The sequence below is a fragment of the Eublepharis macularius genome, chromosome 3, assembly GCF_028583425.1.
Source record: "Eublepharis macularius isolate TG4126 chromosome 3, MPM_Emac_v1.0, whole genome shotgun sequence".
Taxonomy (NCBI): Eukaryota; Metazoa; Chordata; class Lepidosauria; order Squamata; family Eublepharidae; genus Eublepharis; species Eublepharis macularius.
Genome location: NC_072792.1, coordinates 40,336,261 through 40,349,011, shown reverse-complemented (window position 1 = coordinate 40,349,011; position 12,751 = coordinate 40,336,261). Strand labels below are relative to the sequence as shown.

The window sequence follows — 12,751 nt, the reverse complement described above, 5'->3', positions numbered from 1 at the left end:
AACTTGTGAAGAGAGACTGCTGTGGGACAAGCGGTTTTACAGTCACTCTTTGTTTGAGAGCATCACCCCACTTCCTTAGTGAGTAGTTTGCTATTCTCCCTATGTGGGACTGCACTGAAGACTGCAGATGAAAACAGAATTGCACTTACCTGTAACTGCTGTTCATCTAGGTCTTCGTGCAAGCACATATTCCCTCCCTCCTGCTCCACTGTGAGCTCTCTGAGAAGCGTATTACTGGAGACTTGCAGGAGTGCAGAAGAACTGAGAGAAAATGAGGGGTGGCCTCTTCACCGCGTGACCATTTCGGCGGGAAAAACCAGCCTGAGGCGGTCCGCAGGGGGGATTGCCCCCCTCCAGTAGCCTAAAAGTGTGAAGAATCCTATTCCAATCAGCTGGCCTGTGCCACGTTCCCTTCTTAATTTGTTTTTTCCCAAAAATGTTAAAACTTATTGTTTAGAGAGCCTGAGTCATCTACAGATTGCTTGAGTGTTAAAGGACCAGGTTTTGTGTACAACATCTCTTTAAGTGCACCAGGCTGTTTGTTTAACTGAGTAAGGGTGTGTGGGTGTATAGAGAGAGAAAAACAGACAGAAGCAGGCCTGTCAGATTGACTCTGATCTCTAAGTGTCAGTTGGTGGCTGCTACCTGTGTGTGCTTTGCTAACCTATTGTTGTTCTTGCTAGAGAGGCTGCTCAAAAGGGTGGCCTTATTTTGGAGCTGAAATGAAATGAACCAGAGTGGGACTTATAACACTAGGGAAGGAAGATTTTCAAAAGAATAGGGGCAGTGGAACTGAATTCATTCCTCTCATTTTTATCCTGCCCTTCCCTCTAAAAGCTCAAAGGCATAAATAGTTTCTTCCTACCTATTCTGTCCTCACAACAATTCTAGATGATAGACAAAGGCCGTTTCCACATGGCCAAAGCCTCTGGAAGATTGCGCGAAACTCACAGAATGAAGCGTCTTCCTAGCGTGATTTCCCGGCACAATCCCCTTTAATGGCACGATTTCTGACGTCATTGAGCCGTTAAAGTGGATTGTGCCATGAAATCGCTCTAGGAAGATGCTGTGTTGTGTGAGTTTCATGCAATCTTATGGGTGCATGTGAAAACAGCCTAGGCTGAAAGATAGTTTCAGGTGGGTAGCCATGTCGTCTGTAGTAGAAGAGTAAAATTTGGGTCCAGTAGCACCTTAGGGCCAAGCTACACATGACGAATGACACTTGAACGGCAAGTGGATTGAGTGGAGGGCAAGTGAACAGGGAGAAATACACTTGCTGTTCAAGTGTCATTCGTCATGTGTAGCTTGGCCCTGAGACACCAACTAGATTTCTAGGGTGTGAGCTTTTGAGAGTCAAATATAGTTGGTCTCTAAGGTGCTATTGGACCCAAATCTAGACTAAAAGAGTGTCACGGGCCAGTGAGATTCATGGCAGAGTGGAGATTTGAACTCAGGTCTCCCAAGTCCTAGTACAGTATATTTATTTATTTGTTTCGGTTTATTTGTTTGACGAAATTTATATCCCACTTTTCTGCACTCCTCAGGGCCACTAAGACAGCTACAACTACTACCCCACACTGTCTTTTTTACTTAAGTATATAAGTTCTGCTGATGTACAATAGTGAAGTGGCTAAGAGAATGAGCTATGATCCAGAAGGTCCCTGGTTCAAATCTCACCTTTGCCACATGCTTACTAAGTGGCCTTACACAAGCCACTCTCTTCAGCCCCATAAATGCAATAATCAAAAAGAGTCCGGTAGCACCTTTAAGACTAACCAATTTTATTGTAGCATAAGCTTTCGAGAAACAACTGTGATTCTCGAAAGCTTATGCTACAATAAAATTGGTTAGTCTTAAAGGTGCTACTGGACTCTTTTTGATTTTGCTACTACAGACTAACACGGCTAACTCCACTGGATAAATGCAATAAGGAGATGGTAATAAGGGCATACCTCACAGGGCTGTTGTGATCACAGCAAGATAATGCATATGAAGCTCTTTGAGCAATGAAAGTGTGATGTATATGCTATAGATTATCATGCACCGAACAAGGTTTCCATGGGGACTCAGAGAGCAGACCTAAACTGGCCTACTTAGAATCCTGTTTGGGATTCTATTCAATGGAACCTACTCCCAGGAAAATATTCTTAGGATTGCGCTGACCTTCAGCTTTGCAATTTTCTGCCTCAGGAGACTTCACAAATCCTGAATCCTGTACCTAAGGCATTATTATTCTAATTGGGTTTACATGTTCAGGGAATAGAATAAAATGATTAGCATGCTACTCCCTGCTCTGACTTTATAAGCCCAATAAATACATTTCTTTTGTTCTTCTTCCTTGTTTAGGGAACAGCTTTGTTGACTGTGGATCAGAGGCGATGGGAGGATCTGAAGAGCAGACTGAAGATAGCACAGCCTCTTCATCTCCCACCTCGCCCAGGTATCAAGGCAATTTTAATTTGGTTCATGTTGAGCACAAGTGTTCGTAATTCTGCAGGAGTCTAGGATTCAAATTAAAATTGTAATCAGGAGGCCACTAGGAGGCTGTGCATAAGTTAATGTGGAAATGCGCTCCATCTATCAACTGCTGCATCCGGCTATTAAAATCAACTCCCCAAAATGTTGCGCTCTGATGGTTTTAGGGTAAGTCATAAGGACAGAAATGAATTCTTAAATTAAAGATATTTGCACTTGGCTGCTAATGATATGAAAGAACTGTATTAACCTGACAGTAGTAGAGTTATTATTTTTTCATGCACAAATGTTGAGGAACATAGTTAAAATATGAAATTGTTGCAGATCATTATCAGTGGATGGTGGAAATCTAGATAGAATGTCAGAAAATATAGCAAGAAACAAACAAATTATGTGTTTTATTAAGTCTGTTGCTTTAAATTCTTCCCCCTCTCCAGATAACGATGGATTTCGAGCCAAGATGTATGATATTACGCAGCACCCATTTTTTAAGAGAACTATCGCTGTGCTCGTCCTGGCCCAATCCGTACTCTTATCTGTGAAGGTATTTTTCTGTACTTGTGAACATCTTATGAAGTAGGAGATTAAATGGAAAAAATATGGAAAAAAGGGAGAAAAACACCCATGGAACCTTCAGAATCTGTGATGATTGAAAATGAAACATAAGTCAAGGGAAAAAATTTAGAATTCTTCTGCTTCTTTTTTTACACTCAAGTGGAATGCTGAAGACCCAGTGACAACTCCTTTAGCGGCAATGTCTGTCGTCTTCACCTTCATTTTCGTTCTCGAGGTATGATCATTCCCATCATTTTCTACTAGTATCTGACGAAGGGAGCTTGACTTTCAAAAGCTTATACCCCAGAAAATCTTGTTGGTCTTTAAGGTGCTACTGATTGAAACTTTAGTCCAGCTATGTTAGTTTGTTGCAAACAGATTGTACAAAAGAAGCCAAAACAACAATAAAGGTTCTGTTCGGACATAACATGAAACCCTGGTTTATTTTAACTACGGTTAGTTTGTGAAACCAGCTTATAAATAATCATTCAAATCCAGCTTCATACAAAGATACCATAGTTAAATGTTATTTAACTGGCCGCAGATGCTGGCTTAATGGACCCTAGCCCCTGCATTCAGACAATAACAGTAGCCATAGTTTAATTAACCTATAGTTTTGTGCAGTGTCTGAACTGAGCCATAATCTGTGGTGTTTAAAGTCTAAATGTTTATTGTGGCATAAATGTTTGTAAACCATATCCCGTATACAAGATAAATGTAAGGAGGAGATCAGTAGGATAAGATGAGGGAAGATATTTTACAAAAGAAGTTCAAATCAAGAAATAGGCATATGACATTACTATACAGCATACATACGAAAGCAGAGTCAAAAGAGTAAGCGATCCACACATCCCTGTGGGTGTGAGCCGCCCCAGTGGGTGATGGATGGGCAAAAGTAAGCTGAACACTGCATATAAATCTCTGAGAAGGGACCATGACTTTCTGTGGTGAACTAGCTACTCCCGAGATTGATTGAGGCAAAACTAATAGTGCCAGCAGGGCATATGAATTCCAACTCAGCAGCTGGAATTTCTCTTTGGAGCTGCTGAAGTACAGACCCGTAAGTCTGTTCCTTAAAGTCCAGGGAGGTTGAAATGCTCACCTGCTGGTTCTGAGGTATTTCCATTTTTAATGTCCTTCATCCATTTATTCTCTTGCACAGAGAGAGTCTAGTTCTGCCAATGTAAATGGTTAAAGGGCATTTCTGGCTCATGTTAGCATATATCATGTTTGAGGATGTGCAGGCAAATGAGCCTTTGGTACTGTAAGGAGAACAGAGTTAGTGCCAACCAAGGCTTGTTGCAGAGGCTATTATCTGGGCTTGTCAACCCTCTTCATGGATTCAGTAATGCAGGTTCTTAGCATCTTTTGTTCAGTGAAGTGCTGTGCATATTGATAGCACTATATTGTTATTATTGCTGTGGATGTTGTAACTTTTTAATCTGTTTGTATGCACGCTGATTTACCAATAATACTAACATTTGTGGGGGGGGGAGTTGATATTACTTTCATGTAGGGATATTTTGAAGAGCAGTTGCAACATGTCAGTTGATTTCCTGTAGGTCACCATGAAGATTATTGCCATGTCGCCTGCTGGATTTTGGCAAAGCAGAAGGAATCGCTATGATCTCTTGGTTACGTCCCTGGGTGTCATATGGGTGATACTCCACTTTGCTTTAGCTGTAAGTTCCAGCGAACTCCATTTTCTACCATTATGCTCTGGTACAATCACTTCAATATATCTGGTCACATGGGAGGTTCAAATCTTGGCAATTGGTCTGTTTATCTAGTGCATTTCTGTCCTTCCCTTCTAAGGATCTTGGGGCAGTGTACATGGTTCCTTCCCCAAGTTACCCTCAAAACAACTCTGTGAAGTCGATGAGGCTGAGAGAGAGTCATTGGCAGAGTGGAGATTAGAGTGCAAGCTGCATAGCAGAGTGGAGATTTGAACCTGCATCTCCCAGATCTTACTCCATCCGCTTGGATCCCACAGCAGATTTTCATGGACAGGGGTGGTTTTCATTTATTCACCTCCCATTGCAAACCTCCAGCTCCCTCCATGCTTCCCCCAGAAGCAGTGTTTAGTGTGGTATTGAGCACTACAGCAGGAGTGGAAGCTGAAGAAATCATGCCTCATGGATCCTTCTGCCTGCAGAACTCTCCAGAGGATTCAAGCTCCTATATGCCACTGATTCTCAGCGGGGCTCTCCAAGTCCTGTTCTTTTAAGTACCCAGGAACCATAAAACCCTTTAGATTGTGGAGAGTGAAGGAGCTTTTTTTAGGATCACAGAAAAGAGAAGGTTTTGATGTTTTGCTTCCTCAGTGCTTGATTCTGACGCATTCTTGGCAGCACAAACTCGTAGTCTACTTTGTAATTATGATAAAAATTGTAGATCAATCAATTAGACAGCCACAAACTCAGAACCAACACAGTCTGTCTGTCTAGTACATTTTCTTGGTAACTATTCACAGTAAGAGCCAATAAGGGCCAATTTATTTCGTCTTGCACTGTCTGGTGTTCATGACAAATACAGTGTTCAGAGAATAATGTTCTGAAGGCTTCCCTGCAGGCCCAGATCCCCACAATTAAGAAAAGAGAAACATAGCATTTCCCATGCTTGTTCTTGGCCTAGTTCTCACCAAGGTTGTAAACCTGTGCCCAGACTGTGCCCTTTCAGACTGAATGCTCCTCTTGTCTAAAAACAGCCTCCACACAGGAGACTAGATGATAGAGGGCCAAGCTACAAGTGATGAATGGCACAGGTTGGATGCTTGTCAGCTTCCCTCAAGTTTTGATGGGAAATGTAGGCGTCCTGGTCTTGCAGCTTGGCTCTCCGATTGCTGTCCAATGGACTTTTCAACTGTCACTTGTCCAACATTCCGCCAAGCTGCCTACATTTCCCATCAAAACTTGAGGGAAGCTGACAAGTGTCCAACCTGTGTCATTCGTCACTTGTAGTTTGGCCCAGAGAGAAGCATTCTAGCCTAACCTTCTCTTGACATTCTTGTTTTCTATATCAGACATTTTGCTTAAATTTTTAGGGATGGAGGAACATTCAGGGTCAAGCTACAAGTGACGAATGACACTTGAACGGCAAGTGTATTTCTCCCTGTTCACTTGCCCTCCACTCAATCCACTTGCCGTTCAAGTGTCATTTATCACTTGTAGCTTGGCCTTCAGTGACATGAACTCTTACCTACAATCCAAAGTGGCATGTCCAACATATCAGACCCATGGTGTTTCTCTGGGTTTAGAAAGACAGCGTTTGTTCATTATTCTAAGGCATAGGAGAGGGTGTGCAAAGTGTTTGTAGTCTGAGGTTTAATTTGTCCATAGTTCAAAGCTTGGTACACCTGAAAATACACAGAGGCATTTGTGTGAGCTGAGTCCCTACTTGTGACAACACAGTTTCAAAACAAGGTACCACCCATGCATGCTGAAAGTGACCAGTTAGGAGCTATGCCCTATAAACAGCTGGCCATGTGGCTGCATTTTTCAAGCCTCAGGACACACAAAGGAGGGCCTTTATTCAGGACTTGCTTGTGGAATTCAGTGCCACAAGATGGGGGAATCAGCTGAATTCATGGAGGACAGGTTTCTCAGTAGCTGTCAGTGATGATAGCCAATTGGAACCTTCATGTTCAAAGATAGGATGCCTCTGAATATCATGCAGTGGGGTCAAACAGTGGGTCGATGTTGTTACCTTCATTGTCTCCTTCCAACAGTTGACCACTGTTGGAAATAGAATGCTGGATGCAGTCGACCTTTGGCCTGATACAGGAAAGCTATTCTTAGCACAACAACACCACCATTCGATTTATATACCGCCCTTCAGGACAACTTAATGCCCACTCAGAGCGGTTTACAAAGTATGTTATCATTATCCCCACAACAAAACACCCTGTGAGGTGGGTGGGGCTGAGAGAGCTCCAGAGAACTGTGATTAGCCCAAGGTCACCCAGCTGGTTTCAAGTGGAGGAGTGGGGAATCAAACCCGGCTCTCCAGATTAGAGTCCCGTGCTCTTAACCACTACACCAAACTGGCTCTTAAGCTATCATCAGCCCATTGGGGTGGTTTCTACCCCATCCAAGCACTCCACTGAGCAAAGGTGGAAGCCTTTCTACAGCTAAAGGAGACTTTCTACAGTTTATGTGGTTCTTTTTTGAGGAAGAGGCACTTAATTTGGAGACAGTCTTCTTAGGGTGGGGGAAGGCTTCCAACTTTGCTTACTGGGATGGTGTGATAGGGGTAGGATCCACTCTGCTGTCTCCATATAAGAATGAAACATAAACAATGAATGAAAGTGCAACTTGCCTTTTTCACTTAGAAGATGTTGCTGATACACTCATTACCTTTTATATGTGTATTGTTGTGTTTAACACTCAGAGCAGCTGTGTTCAGACATACTATTGGAGGAAAATAAAACTGTGTTTCATTCCAGAATCCCTACACATATATGATGGGAGCATGTGTCATTGTCTTCAGGTTCTTCTCCATTTGTGGCAAGCACGTGAGTACAAATTAGGAGTATTTATTTTTGCAGCAGTCATGTATTGAGTATAAATGAGGTCTTCTTTTTTGCTTTTGCTTTCAAGAAAGCAGTCCTAAGCAGGTCTGTTCAGAATCCTCTCTTCAGTGGAGCTTACTCCCAGGAAAGCATTCTTAGGCTTGCATTGAAAGCCATTCTAAAGCATTTGAAAAGCCAGGAATTAAAGCAAAGCTCAACAGAAAGCTAGACTAAATGTTTAGTCAGCCACGTCAAAAACATTTGAAAGCCTCTTGAAATGAAACTGGAACAGGAATAGCTGTGCCATCCTAAGCAGCGATATACCATTCTAAGCCCACTGATTTTAGTAGGCTATTAATTCAGAATAGCCTATTACCCACCCTCAGGGGGAAAAAAAACCCTGATGTGATTGTTCTAACTAGAAGTCATTTAGGTTATTTGTGGGATTTGGGGCCAGTGGCCATAAGGGTTGGTATGCATAGATTCTAGGCATTAGCAAGACTGCTCTACCTTTCAGGATTGCATTAAAGGAATTTATATCACTTTCCTCTACTGTCACTGGAGCCTTATGATTTGGCAACCCTCTGGGGCCAACAGGACCAAGAAACAGTGTAGTGGTATACTAATTATCATATATTGATGGGAACCAACCAGCCAGTTCTTTGGCTTTTGGCTTCTAGCATTATTCATTCGCATCAGCAGCAGAAGTTTATGCTTCCTTTCCATTGGTTTGTCTTATGTCTTTCCAGGTGACACTGAAAATGCTGCTGCTGACTGTAGTTGTCAGCATGTACAAAAGTTTTTTCATCATAGTAGGGATGTTCCTGCTGTTGCTTTGCTATGCTTTTGCTGGGGTAGTTTTATTTGGCACTGTGAAGTACGGTGAGAACATCAACAGGTATGGAGCTTGTTTCTTCTTAATAAAGTAATTGGTATAATGATATTTTTGTTTTGAGAATTGGAATGCTTGTTGAATTATTGAGATGCTCAGAACATTGGACCCTGTGCCTGATACCAGAATTCATGCTTGTACAGTAGGTTTATGGACACAAAAAATATACACAGTGTCTATATTATAGTAGTCTATATTAGACATGGGCACGAACAGAAAAAAACCCCACGAACATGGTGTTCGTTGTTCGTTGCCATCCACGAACAATGAACAACAAACATTGACGAACATGACCTGTTCACGAACATGTTCGTTGTTCATGGGGGCCAGCAGGCTCTCCTCCAGCCATCAAGATCCCTACCACACCACTCCTAGAAACCCTACCTGAGCAGACAGCAGGAAATGTACCAATAATAAATAATAGCTTGGTCCCAGAACCTGGCAGCAGACCTGGAACCTGAAGGGGTAGATTCCTACTGCACCACTTCTAGAAAACTTATCTAAGCAGGCAGCAGGAAAGGTACCAGTAATAAATAATAGCTTGGCTCAGAGCCTGGCAGCAGCCCTGGAACTTGAAGAGGTAGATCCCTATCCCACCACACACAAAGAAAATTCAAGCTCCAATGCACTCTCGCTGTCTCTCTCTCAAACTGCCAACAGCAACTGTCTCTTCCTCACTGTCTGCAAAACCAGAGCTGGGAGCCTCCCTCCCCCCTGCTCTTTGCTTCCTTGTAACAAATTTGGAGCTCCACACTTGAAAGGAAGACCTGCCTATCAAGCTAAATTGGGCTTAGATTGGGGTTTCCAGGGCAACAGCAGGAGTTCAGACAGAGTTCAGGCAGTCCCTGCCTCTGGTTGCCAAGGGACTTGATTGCAGGTGCCAGACTGTCTGGCTTGACGAACAGCAACGAACAGCAACAAATGAGGCTTGCAACGACCACCTGTTCGTTTAGAATGGGGCCTCATGAACAGCTTGTTCACGAATAGCTAATTGGGCTGTTCGTGGCTTTTTTTTGTTCGTATTGCTGTTCGTGCCCATCTCTAATCTATATATGTACCACCCCCTTTGTTAGTCTGTGTAAGAGGAATAACTTGATGGTAAAGGATTTGCAGAAGAATGTGGAATTTACTATACAGAAGGCACAAACTAACATCACATTGTAAAAAATGGTCAATGTACTATATACGGTGTTCATGTTAAGGGCCAGCCAAGATGCCGAAAAATGGGAAAATAGTCCAGTGAACTCTAATTCAATTTTCCTTGCTTCCTAGAACACATGCAGTTGTTCTATACAGAGTCATGCCCCAGCGGTCCATCTAGTTTAGCATAAGCAGTGGCTCCAAGGTCTGAAGGCAGAGAAAGGTCTGGTATTTGAAATCCTTATAACTGGAGATGCTGCCTTCTACTGCTGAGCTACAGGCCATTAAGCTGAACCCAGTGTGGGGAAGAAGGAAGGATTGGGCTATAAGATTCCTTATGCTGAATTTTCTTGTGATACACTGACTCAATTATTTGTTTATTTGTTTAAACACAGGCATGCCAACTTTTCATCAGCTGGTAAGGCCATTACTGTACTCTTCCGAATAGTCACAGGGGAAGACTGGAACAAGATAATGCATGACTGCATGGTAAATTAAACACAACTCTAAAAGACATAAAAAAACACAGAGGCACCCAGCACCAAACAACTTAGCTTTGTATCTTAGAAGTGGTGTTCTTTTTTTAAAAAAATGAATCCTTCACACAATCTCATTTGTTGTTTTTTGAACATAGTATAGGAATAATTTCATGAATTCAGATCTACCCATCTTGGCAAAACACCAGCAGATACACATGTGTTTTGCCAATCTATATATCCCCATCTTTGATTCAATTGCTAGTTGGTAAATATTTCTCACTTTTTGTACACATATGCTCACAATCCATGTTGGTGCAATAAATGCTAAAACACGATACAAGTTTCTCAGTAGTCTTCGCCACCTTCAAGTATGTGTAGTATTGTTCCACAAAGCTCACACTGTTTTTATCTCTAACCATCTGCTTTTAACTTTGCCTGAAATATAAGCAAATATAAGCACACAGAAGTGTGGAATGTACCAATGGTCTAATCCTTTAGACAGTACGGTTCCCTCCTTTCTGATTTAGTAAGAATAGGCTGAAAGGTCTCTGCATAGCCTTTTACTCTGCCTCATTGTCCATGGTGAAGTCTACAAGGAAAGTCTTGAGAGTTTGGGGCTTCTGAAAGTCAATCTTTTCTAAATACTGGGAGATCTGCAACCTTTTTTCAATGTAAATAGCAGCCATAGGGGCAGAGAGGATTCACATCAAAACTGTGGTGCAAGAGGAGGGACGTTTTATACCTTTCTTGATTTCTCTATCTTTCCCTTTCCACAAAATTGCTCGATAGAAGCAAATAGAAATGGAACGTGGAGTCCATTTTATATCCAAAAGAGGCTAAGGGGTGAAAACAGCAGATTGAAAATTCCTCCTACAAAAAACCTCTGCATTCTGATTCTCCCATCCTGTTAGGTGTATTCCTCAATGGGGAACCATTAGTGGAAATGTGCTCACCTAGGAAAACAAATTCAGAGAAGAGCTACTGGGGTGTAAACAATGGTTTGGAAAGGAAGAATTCCAGTATTTCACTCCTGCATGCCTAATTCTGTCTTTTACATGACTGAGGGAGATATGGGGAAAGATCCAAAATACAGATCTGCTGCCATTTCCTTGGCCCTTCAGTCCTTACTATGTTGCCATAGTATTGTTATCATTTTAATGACCGTATTGTTCCCTAACTATGTTTCTTTTGTAGGTTCAGCCTCCTTTTTGTACACCAGATAACAACACATACTGGAAGACAGATTGTGGAAACTATGCTGGTGCACTTATGTATTTCTGTTCTTTTTATGTCATTATTGCATACATAATGCTGAATTTGCTTGTGGGTAAGTCATCAATTACTGTAATAAAAACTGGCATTATTTATATCTATGTATAATGTTTATGAATATTTGTTTATTTATAAGCCACCTTTTAGTCCTCTAGGGCCCTTCAAAGTGGTCTACAACACTTAAACTATATAAATAAACAATATAGTAAATACAGTAAGAATAACATATGCATACGGCCCACCATAAAACATAACAGTTAGTATATCTAATAGCAAAGTAGCTGGCCTCCATGCCAATCATAAAAACAACAAAACCAAGCCACCCAAAAGGTAGGGGTCTCTACACATGTGTGGACCTACCGTACTATGCTGGAAAAGATTGTTCTGTGAATTAACACAAAGAAAAACACACACAAAATGGCCCAGTGAGGACATAACATGCTCCAGGAGTATAGACTACTGAGAGTAGTTGAGAGTGAAAAGAAAGTGGCGGGGGGCGGGGATGAACCTTCTCAAGACACTGAGTGCTTATATAGGGGAGATTTTGAAAGGGGGGAACAGAATTTTTGTATTACCCCCCCCCCCAGAAAAAATCCTTGTGACTGTGTTTTTTTTAAAAGGTCACTAAAATAATAACAACAACAACATTCGATGTATATACCACCCTTCAGGACTACTTAACACCCACTTAGAGCGGTTTACAAAGTCTGTTATTATTATCCTCACAACAAGCTCTCTGTGAGGTGGGTGGGGCTGAGAGAGCTCCGAGAAGGTGTGACTGACCCAAGGTCACCCAGTTGGTCTCAAGTGGAGGAGTGGGGAATCAAACCCAGTTCTCCAGATTAGAGGTCTGCCGCTCTTAACTACTACACCAAACTGGCTCTCAAAAGTTCAGTCAGTAGCAGGGCTTCAATGCAAAATCAACAAAACAAATGCTGGGCAAAAGTTTCAAAAGTGTTGTAAACAACTGGATTGGAGAGCCTGTGTAGGAAAGCCATTCCCCAGGAAAGGTATGCAACCATAGACAGGGTTCCTGTGCCTTGCAGTTGTGAACCTGGTATCAGGAGGCAACTGAAACCAGAACAAAGACTCCACTCCAGATCTTACCATATAGAGTGAGGACGTAATAGGAAAGGGTGCTCAAGAGTTATTATTGCAGGACTAGCTTATAGTTTTAACACTGGAAAAATATGCAGGATTTAATTCCTGCATTTTATACAAAGTTTGCTCTGTGTTTAACAATACGTGGGTCAGAAGAAGGATGATTTGTGAATTAGTTGTTTGGAATAGAGGTGGGCATGGACCAGGAAAACCCACGGGCCATGGGTCTGTGGTCCATGGTGTTTCACAGACCACGGACCATGAACTTTCACAGTCCAGTGCTGGTTCGCGAACTGACTGGGAGCGCTTTAAATGTTAAAGCACTTC

At 42.1% G+C, this 12,751-nt stretch overlaps 1 protein-coding gene across 2 annotated transcripts in view; it reads left to right on the top strand.

Annotated features, from left to right (window-relative positions):
* Positions 1 to 12,751, top strand: part of NALCN (sodium leak channel, non-selective) — a 258,283-nt gene that overhangs the window by 237,310 nt on the left and 8,222 nt on the right. For both annotated transcript variants that reach the window (XM_054974072.1, XM_054974070.1), the window contains 8 exons: positions 2,347 to 2,440; positions 2,913 to 3,019; positions 3,191 to 3,265; positions 4,593 to 4,712; positions 7,475 to 7,543; positions 8,290 to 8,438; positions 9,968 to 10,061; positions 11,246 to 11,378. In XM_054974072.1, the coding sequence (XP_054830047.1) occupies positions 2,347 to 2,440; positions 2,913 to 3,019; positions 3,191 to 3,265; positions 4,593 to 4,712; positions 7,475 to 7,543; positions 8,290 to 8,438; positions 9,968 to 10,061; positions 11,246 to 11,378 (841 nt within the window). The remainder of the gene's footprint in view (positions 1 to 2,346; positions 2,441 to 2,912; positions 3,020 to 3,190; positions 3,266 to 4,592; positions 4,713 to 7,474; positions 7,544 to 8,289; positions 8,439 to 9,967; positions 10,062 to 11,245; positions 11,379 to 12,751) is intronic.